Source organism: Tamandua tetradactyla, chromosome X (genome assembly GCF_023851605.1).
Source record: "Tamandua tetradactyla isolate mTamTet1 chromosome X, mTamTet1.pri, whole genome shotgun sequence".
Classification (NCBI taxonomy): Eukaryota; Metazoa; Chordata; class Mammalia; order Pilosa; family Myrmecophagidae; genus Tamandua; species Tamandua tetradactyla.
In genome coordinates, this window is record NC_135353.1 from 114,470,594 (window position 1) to 114,484,095 (window position 13,502).

At 35.3% G+C, this 13,502-nt stretch overlaps 1 protein-coding gene across 8 annotated transcripts in view; it reads left to right on the forward strand.

Annotated features, from left to right (window-relative positions):
- WNK3 (WNK lysine deficient protein kinase 3) overlaps positions 1-13,502 on the forward strand; it is a 168,558-nt gene that overhangs the window by 33,086 nt on the left and 121,970 nt on the right. For all 8 annotated transcript variants that reach the window (XM_077145630.1, XM_077145632.1, XM_077145631.1 and 5 more), the window contains 3 exons: positions 2,297-2,469; positions 3,228-3,448; positions 4,368-4,525. In XM_077145630.1, coding sequence (XP_077001745.1) covers positions 2,297-2,469; positions 3,228-3,448; positions 4,368-4,525 — 552 coding nt within the window. The remainder of the gene's footprint in view (positions 1-2,296; positions 2,470-3,227; positions 3,449-4,367; positions 4,526-13,502) is intronic.

Consider the following 13,502-nt stretch of genomic DNA (forward strand, 5'->3'; position numbering starts at 1 on the left):
AGTGTTTTCATCAGAAAAGAATGTTGAATTTTGTTGAATGCTTTTTCATCATCAATTGAGATGATCATGTGAGTTTTCCCTTTCTCTTTGTCCATGTGCTGTATTACAATAATTGATTTTCTTTTGTTGAACCATCCTTGAGCTCCTGGTATGAACCCCACTTGGCTGTGGCGTATAATTCTTTTTATATGTTGTTGGATTCGATTTGCTAGTGTTTTGTTGAGAATTTTTGCATCTGTTTTCATTAGAGAGATTGGCCTGTAGTTTTCCTTTTTTATAAGCATCTTTACCTGGTTTTGATCTTAAAATGATGTTAGGTTCATAAAATGAGTTAGGTTGTGTTCCTTTTTCTTCAGTTTTTTTGGAAAAGTTTCAGCAGGATTAGTGTTAGCTCTTTTTGGAATGTCTGATAAAAGTCCCCTGGGAAGCTGTCTGGCTATGGGATTTTCTTTGTAGGAAGATTTTTTTTTTTTTGGTAGGAAGATTTTTGATGGCTGATTGAATTTCCTTACTTGTAATTAATTGATTTGTCGAGATCTATTTCTTGTGTCAGTGTGGCTTTGATCCAAGCATGTTATTTAACCATTTTAACCTCAGTTTCTTTTTTTCCTTTTTTTTAACTTTTTTTATTGTATAGTATATCATATATACAAAGCAAAGAAATATAAAAGCAATAGTTTTCAAAGCACTCTTCAACAAGTGGTGTAACCTCAGTTTCTTTATTTGTAAAATGGATGTGATATTAGGAGTGCATGTCCCAATGTATTATTGTAGGTATTAAATGTAATTATACATAATATTTTTAGAGTAGTGCCTGGTATATAATAAATGTTATTATTGACATTTTGTTTCTAGTTTTTCACAATTGCAAACATGCTGCAAGGAATACCCTTTTACATATTTCCTTATAAACATCAGAGAATTATGTGAATAAAATAACCAAAAATGAAATTGCAAGGGCTCTGGTATGTTCTACTCTTAGGGTTATTATGAAGTCTTAAAAAAAAAAAATCAAACAACAAAAGAAAATCAAACAGCAACCACCTCTTTTATGGAAGTCTTCTCTTTTGTCCTGATGAAGTTGCCACTTCATCCACCCTTTGGAGTTTCATTAAAAATATTCTTATTAATATATGTATAGGTATTTATCTTTAAAAATGTGTTTTCTGTTTGAACCCTACTCATATTTCCAAAACTACTCTGGATTTATTTATATATTTCTTTTGTCATTTTGATCAGATTTTGGAAGATAGGGGAATTAATTTAAAGTTCAGTCAACATCTTGAAATGGGAATCATATCTTTAGATATGATTTAGATATTTATATTAAAAGACCATGCTTGAACTTATTTGTGTATTGACTGAAAGAGGCCTGTCACTTCCTTCTCTCCTGCTCTCCCCTTGCTTGCACAAGTCAAAGATTGTATTTTGTATTCTACCTTGCCCAATAATTAGGTTTTGGTTAATAACCTGAAATTTTAATTCCAGGTTCATCTTTTTGCATTATGTATCTTCTATTTTAAGGATTCTGTTTAGAAAATTCATTGGATTTTAGCACCAATTATTTAGATTTAATAGTAAGTAAACTCTTTTGGAAACTTGTTATTGATATTATATATCATACTTTCCTTTTCTACTTTATTTTGTCAGATTTTTATTGAAGTTCTTTTAGTAATATTTTCAAGATGGCTATACAGGTGGTATACTTTCTGTGACCTTGTTGTCTGGAAATATTTATATTTTTCCTTTTTATAGTTGATTGATGGCATGTCTGGGTTCAGAATATTGGGGTCATAGTCCTCCCTCAGAATTCTGTAAACAATGGTACTTTAACATCTAGCATTCTGTGTAGCAAATTAGAGGTCCAATGATTGTTTTCACTGGTTGGTAACCTGATATTTTTGTCTAGAAACCAGAGTACTTTTATTTTTGGTCATTCAAAAATTTAAACCAGGATAAATGTCTTGGCATCTAATTTTTTATTATTCCTGGCCTGACATTGTAGTCCTTTAGATGTGGAAACACATACTTTCTTAGGGAAATGTTCTTCTATTTTCTGTTTTGATTATTACTTTTTCTCAATTTATCTTGTGATACTATTTTTCAAGGTATGAAACGTAACAATTGTTGCATTGCTGTGTGAGATGAATCAAAGTAAATGTCTAAGAAAGAATATCAGTGATTACATAGGTCCTGAGAAAATAATTGATGAGAAAAAAAATCTCTCAGTTTTGTGGTTTTAGAAATGTTCATGAGAATTTCTGTCTTTAATTTGAAACTTGTTTCTCTATTTCAGGATCGAAAGTTAACCAAAGCTGAGCAACAAAGGTTCAAGGAAGAAGCAGAGATGCTAAAGGGTCTCCAGCATCCCAATATAGTTCGATTTTATGATTCCTGGGAGTCTATTTTAAAAGGAAAGAAATGTATTGTATTAGTGACAGAACTAATGACATCAGGCACTTTAAAGACGTAAGTTGATTATGATAGTGCCAATAGAGATTTATTTGGAAATAATTTTCAGTTGTCATAAAAAGTTGTTTGTAAAATAACACTACTCAATGAAAGAATTTGTAGAAACTGAATCTAGTAGTTTTGTTCTGGGTAGATTAAAAAACAGGATGCTAATGCAGTTCATTAGAAATTATAGTGGGTTATCATAGAATTTATTATAGAACTAATGTAATGTCATTTTTTAAAAGAAAATGAAAAGTTGGGAGGCCTTATATAGTGAATAATACTATGTAATTATAGTCTTTTATTGGTTTTTAAGTATAATTTTAAAATTTGGTGCTGTAGTCACTTATTTGTAAAAATTAAAGAAATTTTTCTATTTCTTCGTATCTTTGCATTCAAATTTTACATATTTAAACCATTTGATGACTGTATAGAAGTAGTTATTAGAAAGTAGAGAAAGATTTTCTTAAATCTTTAAATTTTTAAAATTGAGCTGACATTTCACAAAAGGCCACTCTGCTTAGAATGATTTTTGTTTTGAATTGAAAATGCTAAACTTGGTAGAACATCTTATCTAGGAATGAGATGTTAGATAAGACCTCATTTTTACATATAAAAATTTTGTGGCAATTTTTTTTTTCCATAACAGACTCAGTGATGGCAATTGAAGTACATGAACTATCTGCTAGCTTACATAATTCACCCTAATAGTGCTCATACAATAAGCTTGGTGTAATGTTTGTTTACTTGTGGTCTTTTGTTTCTTTGTGTAGGTACTTAAAACGATTTAAAGTCATGAAACCAAAGGTCTTAAGGAGCTGGTGCAGGCAAATATTAAAGGGGTTACAGTTCTTACATACTAGAACTCCTCCTATTATTCACCGGGATCTGAAGTGTGACAATATTTTCATCACGGGACCCACTGGATCTGTGAAGATTGGTGATCTAGGACTAGCCACCTTAATGCGCACATCATTCGCGAAGAGTGTCATTGGTGATTAACATTTTATAGTTTATTGGTTGAGTGAAGAGAAATTTGTCGGTTCTGTAGGTCTAGAACAGGGATCAACAAACAACAACCTTTGGATCAAATCTGGTCTGCCACTCATTTTTTTTAAATTGTATAGTATAACATATATACAAAGCAAAGAAATAAAAAAGCAATAGTTTTCAAAGCGCTCTTCAACATGTAGTTACAGGACAGATCCCAGAGTTTGTCATGGGCCACTATACCATCAACTCATATTTTTCCTTCTGGCTGCTCTAGAATATAGGACTGCCACTTGTTTTTGTAAATATTATTGAAACTCAACTAAATCCATTAATTTATGCATTGTCGGTGGCTGTTTTTGCGTTACAATGGCAGAACTGAGTAGTTGTAGCAGAGATTATATGGCCTGCAAAATGATAAATGTTTTAATAAATTTATTTTAATAAATTTGTATCTGAAATATTTACTATCTGACCCTTACAGAGAAAGCTTGCTGTCCTCTGGCCTAGAGTGTGAGTTTGCTTTGAGATATCCATAATATATTGACTTATTTAAGAGACATCCCAGTGTATTTCTTTTATGGGATATATTTAATATTATCAAAAGATTTTGAGGATTTAAGGAAGAGGTTTACCAATTTAATTCACAAAAATTTGAATAACCAAAAAGGAGGATAGAAATACAAACAGATCTTAGTAACATTATCTAATCTTGAGCATTACAAATTATAGTTTATCCATGGAGAAAGTTAAGGAAAAATTTCAAGTGCTTTATATAGATATAGTAAGTATTAAACATACTTTATAACTTTGTTTTTAGGAAGGAGAAATTAACTAAGGCAATCCCTATGGTAAAGAGAGTGTGATCTTGTTGGGTACATGTTCATTTTTATTAAAAATGTGGTTGTGATGTTATTTTATAGGAACTCCAGAGTTTATGGCCCCAGAGATGTATGAAGAGCACTATGATGAGTCTGTGGATGTCTATGCTTTTGGAATGTGTATGCTGGAAATGGCAACTTCAGAGTACCCTTATTCTGAGTGCCAGAATGCAGCTCAAATATATCGTAAAGTAACTAGTGTAGGTATAACTTTATTCGTTTTACTAAACAAAATTACCATATTACCTGTTGAAGTTGATAAAATCAACTTAGTTGAACCTAAATTTGGTGTAGTTCTGTATAACAATGCTAAATTTAACATAATTGCAGTGAAACAAGCTTTAGATTTGTGCTATATTACCTGTACTCCATTTGGGTCATATACAATGTTCTATTTTAGTATCTTTGGGAAAATACAAGTATATTATCTATATTCATTTTTGTAAAGAGTTTAGATATTTATTAGATGAAACCTATTTTTCAATGCTGAATAATAGAGATTGGAATAAATGGTTTTGAATGTTTCTTCTAATTCTAAAAGCCTCATTTTGAAAGGATATCCAAAATATGGTTCAACAGATAATAGAATTTGCGTGCCTGCTATGAGTACTTTTTTGCATTAGAAATTACAAGGAATAGAAAAATAAGTGTTTGCCACACTCAAAGAGCTTATATTTTAGTAGGGGAATGAGTATGTTCCTAAACAATTATAAAATAAGAGGATGGGAGTGTAATAAAGGGCATAAGAGAGGTAGAAGCAAAGTGTTATGGTTCTTCAAAAGAGGGCTTCTTCATATCCAGATGAAAGGCTCAGGATAGGCTGTGAAAGACATTGTTACTGTGTTTTAGGTAAATAATACGAATAGTTACTGTTATTGAATGCATGCTATATGCCATATGCTTTAATTTTTGTATCCCTACAGGATAGGGGCTTTATATTCAGTTTACACATCATGAGATTGAGAATCAGAGATTGTAACTTGCCCATGTTCACCCAGCTACTGATAATGCTGGATTTTAACCTATGTCTTTGACTACAGAGGTTTGTATAGGGAAACAATAAGAAATAAGGCCAATATCCAGAATGTGGGGCATTCCATGGGACAAATGACCTAGTTTCTCCAACAAATCAGTTTCATAATAGAAAAAGAGAGGGGGATCTGTTGTAGAATAAAAGAGTCTAAGGGTAGTGGTGAGCTGATAAATGTTTAACAGTTGACTTTTTGAATAAAAGAAGAAGCTATGTTTTCTAGTGTTTGCTGATTTCTGTGTGAAATATTCCTATCATGGCTGATTTCAGGTTACCTGATTGACTTCATGAAATGCAGAGTTGGGAGGAATTTCACAGTGGCACTCATTACATAGTATTTCTAGTATACAGATACAATGGATGTAAATAACTTCGAGAGCATAGAAAATATAAAATGTAGTGAAATAATTAAGGAGTAATGACTTTTTAGTGTTTATTATCTTGGCTTTTCATATAATGTATTTAATTGTAAGTTTGAGTATTTTTTGGGGGTATTAGATCATATAAGGAATTATTTGTAATTATTTTGGGTGGGATAATGACATGATCTTTTTAAAAGGTACTTATCTGTTAGGGATGCAAATTGGAGAATTTGTGGGTGAAATAACATGATGCCTGGAATTTGCTTTAAAATATTCCAGTACAAAAAAAGAGTGTGAGGTAGATAGCTAAAACAAAGTTGACAAAATGTTGACTGTTATTGAAGCTGGTGATGGTTACATTGGGGCTTCATTATACTAGTTTCTGTACTTTTGAGTATGTTTGAAAATTTCCATAATTTTCTCATAAAGGAATTGAGAAAAAGACATAAGACTAGAATGTCTTTTTAGTTTCAGTCAATATTTTGGAGGGCCATAAATAGAAAAGTAACTTGTACTTGATTTTGTACATTGCAGTTCCCCAGTAGCATTCACTTAGGCTCAGAGAAAGGCCATGATTACTCAGGGCTGGGGAATGAGTAAGAGAGCTGTGTAAACATCAAAGGGGCTTTTTCTGTAATAAGTAGAATCACATAATTCCATTTTTTCAATAATGACTTACTTCATATTAAAGTCACTGAAATGCCATATTGCAATTCAAATTTCCAACTATCTTAAAACTTCTTGAGCTTAGAGTACAAATTAACTCCTGATTTCACCAGATTTATCTGTTATATGAAATTGGGCTCTCTGATATTGAATTCTGTGAGGTAGGTAGTGTGACAGACTTAGACCTAGATCCCAGATTGCTTCATTCCTTGACAGTTATTCTTTCTGTTACATCTTTATGTTTCTAGCTTAATTAGGAATTTTCTATTAAATAAGTGCAATTATCTTATTTGCATTATTTTCTTAAAATCTAAAACTCATCAATAAAGGGTAATAGAATATAAATAAGCTGGTTGAGATAGCTAATACAGTTATCACAGGACTGTAGTTATTTGGACCTGATTTAGTTGTTATTGAATTCCTAAAACTGGATACTTAGCCTGAGGTTCTCTCAATATTTTGGTATTCCTTAAGGATAAAAATAATATAAATTCCGTGTGTGTATTTACACATACACTCACACACATATATAGATATACATACATTTGAATACACAGACATATATACCAAATGTGCTTCTAGCCATTTTAGAAGACACTGAAATATATTGGTTTGGAATGTTTGAGATAGAGAAGGTATTTTTTGGAATTCTCAAAAGACATGAATTTTTTTCTGACATGAATTTTTCTTATTGATTCAAAAAAATACTTGGTTCTATTTTGCTAATAGAGGCTATACTGTCTATATATTTTGGGTTCTTACTTTTTCCTGTGCTTAGTATTATATCATGAGAATTCTCTGTGTCATTAAATACTTTGAGAATATCTTTAATTTCTGTATAATATTATCCTATGTACATATATAGATATATAGATAGGTAGAATTTATGTAACTTACTTCTGTTTTTAGAGATTTAGGTTGTTTCCAAATTTTTCACTGTTATCTACAGAGTTATGACAAAGCCCTTGTCAAAAAAGCTGTTATATTGTATTTATCTGTTTTTGTCATTTAAAACTTGAATATGGTTTAATGGCAAAAAGTAATGTTTAGAGAACTTCTAGGAAAGATAGTGGAGTAGGGAGCTCGAGGACTCAGTCCTTCCACCAGAACAACTATTAAACAGCTAGAACTTCTGAAGCAACTACTTTGAAACTCCAGAGGCCAGAAGAACACTATACAGCATTAAGGGAATAGCTGGAGGATGCAGTTGATAAACCATGGTAAAGAACAGTAAATCGCTCTCTCCACATGGCTGCTACTGGCACCCATCCTGTACTCTCACAGCAGGCTGCCTTGGAATCCAGTCCCAGGCTAGTTCACTGGTAACAGAAAGAGACATAATCCTCTTCCCCAAGAACAGGGTGGGCATGTCTTATCACTGATCACAACTTTTGATTAGTGAATTCAGATCACTGGGGGCTCAGTTCTGACGGAAGCTATTGTTTCAACTGAACCTGGACAAAGGTGGTAGTAGCCATTGTTTCAACCCTCCTCTACTGAGGTGGAGACTGTGGAGATTTAAAGACCTAGCACTTCCTCAGGGCTATGGGGATAATTAACTGAAGGGCTAAATTTGCTGGGCAGGCCAGATAAGCTCAGCTCTCAGAAGTTTTTGGTGCCTGTGCTGGTATGAAAGTATTATGTACCCCAGAAAAGGCATGTTTTAATTCTGATCCAATCTTGTGGGAGTAGCCATTTCTTTTAATCCTAATTCAATATTGTAGGGCAGAAACTTTGATAAAATTATCTTTATGTAGATGTGGCATGCCCAGTTGTATTTGTGACCTTTTGATTACATGGAGATGTGACTCCACCCATTTCAGGTGGAGCTTGATTAGTTTACTGGAGTCCTTTAAAAGGAAACATTTTAGAGAGAAACTTCAAAGCTGACAGAAGCAACAGAGGCCTCAGATCCAAAAGAAACTTCACAACAGAGCTGACATAGATACATACATGTGGAGAACAGAGACAAAGATGTTTGTAGATGCTTGGAGCCTGGCAGCCGTCACCATAAGATGTTTAGCAAGCCAGAACCTGGAGAGAGCCACCAGAACCAACAGAGCCAACAAAGCGGACAGAGCTCCAGGGAAGCCATTGAAGAAGCCTGGAGAGAAAGCTAGCAGACGTCACCATGTGCCTTTTCAGCTGAGAGAGAAACCCTGAATGACAGCGGCCTTCTTGAACTAAGGTATCTTTCCCTGGATGCCTTAGTTGGACATTTTCTTAATTTGGACATTTTTATGACCTTAGAACTGTAAACTTGAAACTTAATGAATTGCCCTTTTTAATAGTCATTCCAGTTCTGGCATATCATAGTCCAGCAGATGGCAAACTAACACAGTGCCCTTCCTGATCCCCTCTCTAGGGCATGTTAAAGCTGGTCTGTACCCCCTTCATGGTTCCTTGGCTCTCCCATGGCTGGGAAAGACTGACTTGGGAAATTACTCTCTAGCATGCTCCTTCTTCCAGAATTTCCCCTCCAGGGAAAAAAAGTAGCTTGAGACAAGAAAAGGAATGTAATTAACTATAGAGATGTACAGTCTGGAACAAAGATATGTCAGCTTCAAACTTCCGAGAGAGGGAGTCTGTCTCATGGGAAATAGAAGGGACAACCAAAATTCTGTGAATTGGGGAACTCTAAAACAACTAACAAGAAAAAGCTCAAGACAAGACAGAGACACAGAAAGGCAGGGAAAACCCTGCACATTTCATGCACTTTGGGCAGATCTTCCTGATAGGAGAGCTGAAATTCAAGAAAATCTCTGCCTTATCACCAGCTGATTACAAAACCAAAAAACAGCCCAGGGAATAAATTCCAGAATTAACATATAAAAATATTTAAAGATACAGTGTGCAGCAAAAAAGTACAAGACAAAGAAAAACGAATAAAATCCAGAAAACACCCATGAAGATGAGAATGAGGGCAGACAGATCAAAGCCTTTTAAAAAATATTCTTAAAAATGTTCAAGGAACTGTAGGAAAGTACAGAGAAAGAATTAAAGGATATCAGGAAAACAATGAATGAGCAATATGAGAGTCAAAGTAAAGAGACAGAAATTTTTAAAGAGAACTAAACAGAAACTACTGGAGTTGAAGATCTGAATAACTGAATTGGAAGATGCCCAGGAGGGTTTCAAGAGCAGATTAAAGCTGGAGGAAGAATCAGTGAACTTGAGGACAAGACACTTGGAATCAGTCAGGCTGAGTACCAGAAAGAAAAATATATTAAAAATGAAAATAGCATAAGGTAGCTATGGGGCACACCATCAAGCACACCAATATATGCATTATGGGAGTCCTAGGAGGAGAAAGAGAGAAAAGACCAAAAGGAATAGTCAAATAAGGACAGAAAACTTCCTGAACTTAGCAAATGATGTGAATATGCACATCCAAGAAGCTCAGAGAAAAGGAAACAGAATAAGCATGAAGAAAAATACACCCTGTCTTTTATTGATTACACTATCAAATGTAAAAGACCAAGGAGAGAGCTCTGAAAGCAGCAAGAGAAAACCAGCATGTTACATACAAGGGAGTCCCAATTAGACTGAATGCCAATTTCTCATCAGAATCCACAGAGGCAAGAAGGCAGTGAGTTGAAATACTTAAAGTGCTGAAAGAAAACAACTGCCAGCCACGAATTTTATATCCAGTGAGACTCTTTTTCAAATATAAGGAGAAGATACAATAGAATCGGCGGCTTAGCAATATGTGCATTTTAGTTCGTCCTCCACAACAATTACTAAATAACCAGAAACAGTACAGAACAGCTCCTGGGGCTACGTCAGTGACCGGACACAGTGTGCCCAGGTCTGGACCAGCTGGACCAGCTGCGAGCCCCGCCAGAACTGTGAGTTCCCCAAGCCGAGGCAGTGGGCGCCCCTCCCCCAAAGGCTGCTTCCCAGAGGGGAAAGGAAAGAGACTTTGCAACTAAACGCCAATTGTGGAATTAAGTCACAAATTCTGACTACTAAAAATAGGCCCCCCAGCTCAGGTGAACCTGGTCAAAGTGGAGGTCGCTCATTTTTGACCCATTACCAAGGGGTCAGAGCTGATGGAAAAAGAAGAAAAATAGAAAAAAAGAAACAGAGGTTTTTGTGGTTGTGTTTCTACAAAGGCTTGACTGTTTTTGTATACAGCAGCAGGGCTTCTCAAGCTGTAACTGCCCCAGGCGTAGATAGAAACAAACTTGTTTGAGGGCTTGTCTGGAGCCTGTGCCTTCCCCAGGGGAGGGGTGAAGCCCAACTCAGGTGGAATCCCTCCCTCAAGGAATTCAGAACCCAGGGCTTGGTAATTTGGAGTCATTAAAACCAACCTACAACCTCGCCTCCATCTCCACCATACAACCAGCAGGGAGAGTCTGCCAAAGTTAAAGGTACCACATCGTCTTATGCTGGTTGCACCTGCAGGCAGACAAGTGCCATGTACTGGGCAGGATAAGAAAAACAGAGCTTGGAGACTTCACAGGAAAGTTTCAACCTGCTGGGTCTCACCCTCAGGGAAAACCAATGCAGGTGACACTTTCCTCCTGATAGGAGGCCTGTTTGGTCTGGGAAAATCCGGCTGGGGTCTATAATACCTAAGTAGACCTTCCTAAGTGTGGGAGGAAAAACGCATCATAAGCAGGGCAAGAAACAAGAAAATAAGAGCTGAAAACTTCTCCTCTGTTAAAACCTAAACTAGAGGTCTTTATAAAGCTGAACTGAATGTCAAAGAACAGATAGACAACAAATTCATCCAGCAAGAAAACCCTAGGTAAAAGAAGTGAAAGCAATCTCCAGAATAAACTAATTAAGGTAATTAAATGCCTAGATGCCAGCAAAAAATAACAAATCACACTAGAAAAATTGAAGATATGGCCCACTCAAAGGAATAAACCAGCAATTTAAATGAGATACAGGAGCTGAAACAATTAATTGAGAATATACAAACAGACATGGAAAACCTCATCAAAAACCAAATCAATCAATTGAGGGAGGATATAAAGAAGGCAAGGAATAAATAAAAAGAAGAAATCAAACATCTGAAAAAGCAAATCACAGAACTTATGGGAATGAAAGGCAAGGTAGAAGACATGAAAAAAAACAATGGAAACCCAAAATGGTAGATTTCAAGAGGCGGAACATAGGATTAGTGAACTGGAGGACAGAACATCTGAAATCCGACGAGAAAAAGAAAAGATAGGGAAAAAATGGAAAAATACAAGCAGCGACTCAGGGAATTGAAGGACAATATGAAACGCACGAATATACGTGTGTGGGTATCCCAGAAGAAGAAGAGAAGGGAAAAGGAGGAGAAAAACTAGTGGAGGAAATTATCACTGAAAATTTCCCAACTCTTATGAAAGACCTAAAATTACAGATCTAAGAAGTGCAGCGTACCCCAAAGAGAATAGATTCAAATAGATGTACTCCAAGACATTTAGTAATCAGAATGTCAGAGGTCAAAGAGAAAGAGAGAATCTTGAAAGCAGCAAGAGAAAAGCAATCCATCACATACAAGGGAAGCCCCATAAGACTATGCAGAGATCTCTCAGCAAAAACCATGGAGGCGAGAAGACACTGGGATGATATATTTAAATTATTAAAAGAGAAAAACTGCCAGCTGAGAATTCTATATCCAGGAAAATTGTCCTTCAAAAATGAAGGAGAAATAAAAACATTTTCAGACAAAAAATCACTGAGAGAATTTGTGACCAAGAGACCAGCTCTGCAAGAAATACTAAAGGGAGCACTAGAGACAGATATGAAAAGACAGAAGAGAGAGGTGTGGAGAAGAGAGTAGAAAAGAAGTCTATAAGTAAAGATAAAAAGAAGGAAAATTAGATGTGACATATAAAATCCTAAAGCCAAAATGGTAGAAGAAAAAAAAATGGTAGAAGAAAGTACTACCCGTACAGTAATAACACTAAATGTTAATGGATTAAACTCCCCAATCAAAAGGCATAGACTGACAGAACAGATTAAAAAACAGGATCCATCTATATGCTGTCTCTACTCAAAGGACATGGACGCAAGGACACAAACGGACATTTGCACACCAATTTTGTAGCAGCATTATTTACAATTACCAAGAGATGGAAACAGCCAAAATCCATCAACAGACGGGTGGCTAAACAAACTGTGGTATATACATATGATGGAATGTTATGCAGCTGTAAGACAGAATAAAGTTATGAAGTATGTAACAATATGGATGGACCTTAAGGACATCATACTGAGTGAGATTAGCCAAAAACAAAAGGACAAATACTGTATGGTCTCACTGATAAGAACTGACATTAGTGAATAAACTTGGAGAATTTCATTGGTAACATAGACCATCAGGAGATAGAAATAGGGTAAGATATTTGGTAATTGGAGCTGAAGGGATACAGATTATGCAGCAGGACTCAATGTAAAAACTTAGAAATGGACAGCACAATGCTACCTAACTGTAATACAATTATGTTAAGACACTGAATGAAGCTGAATGTGAGAATAATAGAAGGAGGAGGCCTGGGGACATAAATGAAATCAGAAAGAAAGATAGATGATAAAGATTGAGATGGTATAATCTAGGAATGCCTAGAATGTATAATGATAGTGACTAAATGTACAAATTTTAAAAATGTTTTTGCATGAGGAAGAACAAAGGAATGTCATTACTGCAGGGTGCTGAAAATAGATGGTAATTAATATTTTAAAATTTCAACTTACGTTTGAGACTAAAGCAAAAAATGTTTATTTGGTACAAAATTTATATTTTGACTAGTGCATTTTCTAATATAACTTATGTAGATAGTTTGTTGAACAACATAAGTACATGGAACCTTGGGTAGAACATGAGATTTTGTTGGTTTGTCCAGAGTGATGCTCCGATGAATCCCAGAGTGATTTGATCAGTGAGTGGAAAAGTATTTGCAAAGTCCCCTTCGGGGCCTTGTGAGAACGGGGGAAGATTCAACCTCCCCAAGTTGAATTCTTGATATTCTCACAAGCAGTGTGGATAATCAAGGCTGAGTCCCCAGTGTTGGGGTTTGTTCATATGAAACTTAACCCCACAAAGGATAGGTCAAGCCTCCTTAAAATTAGGCCTAAAAGTTGCCCCCAAGAGAACCTCTTTTATTGCTCAGATGTGGC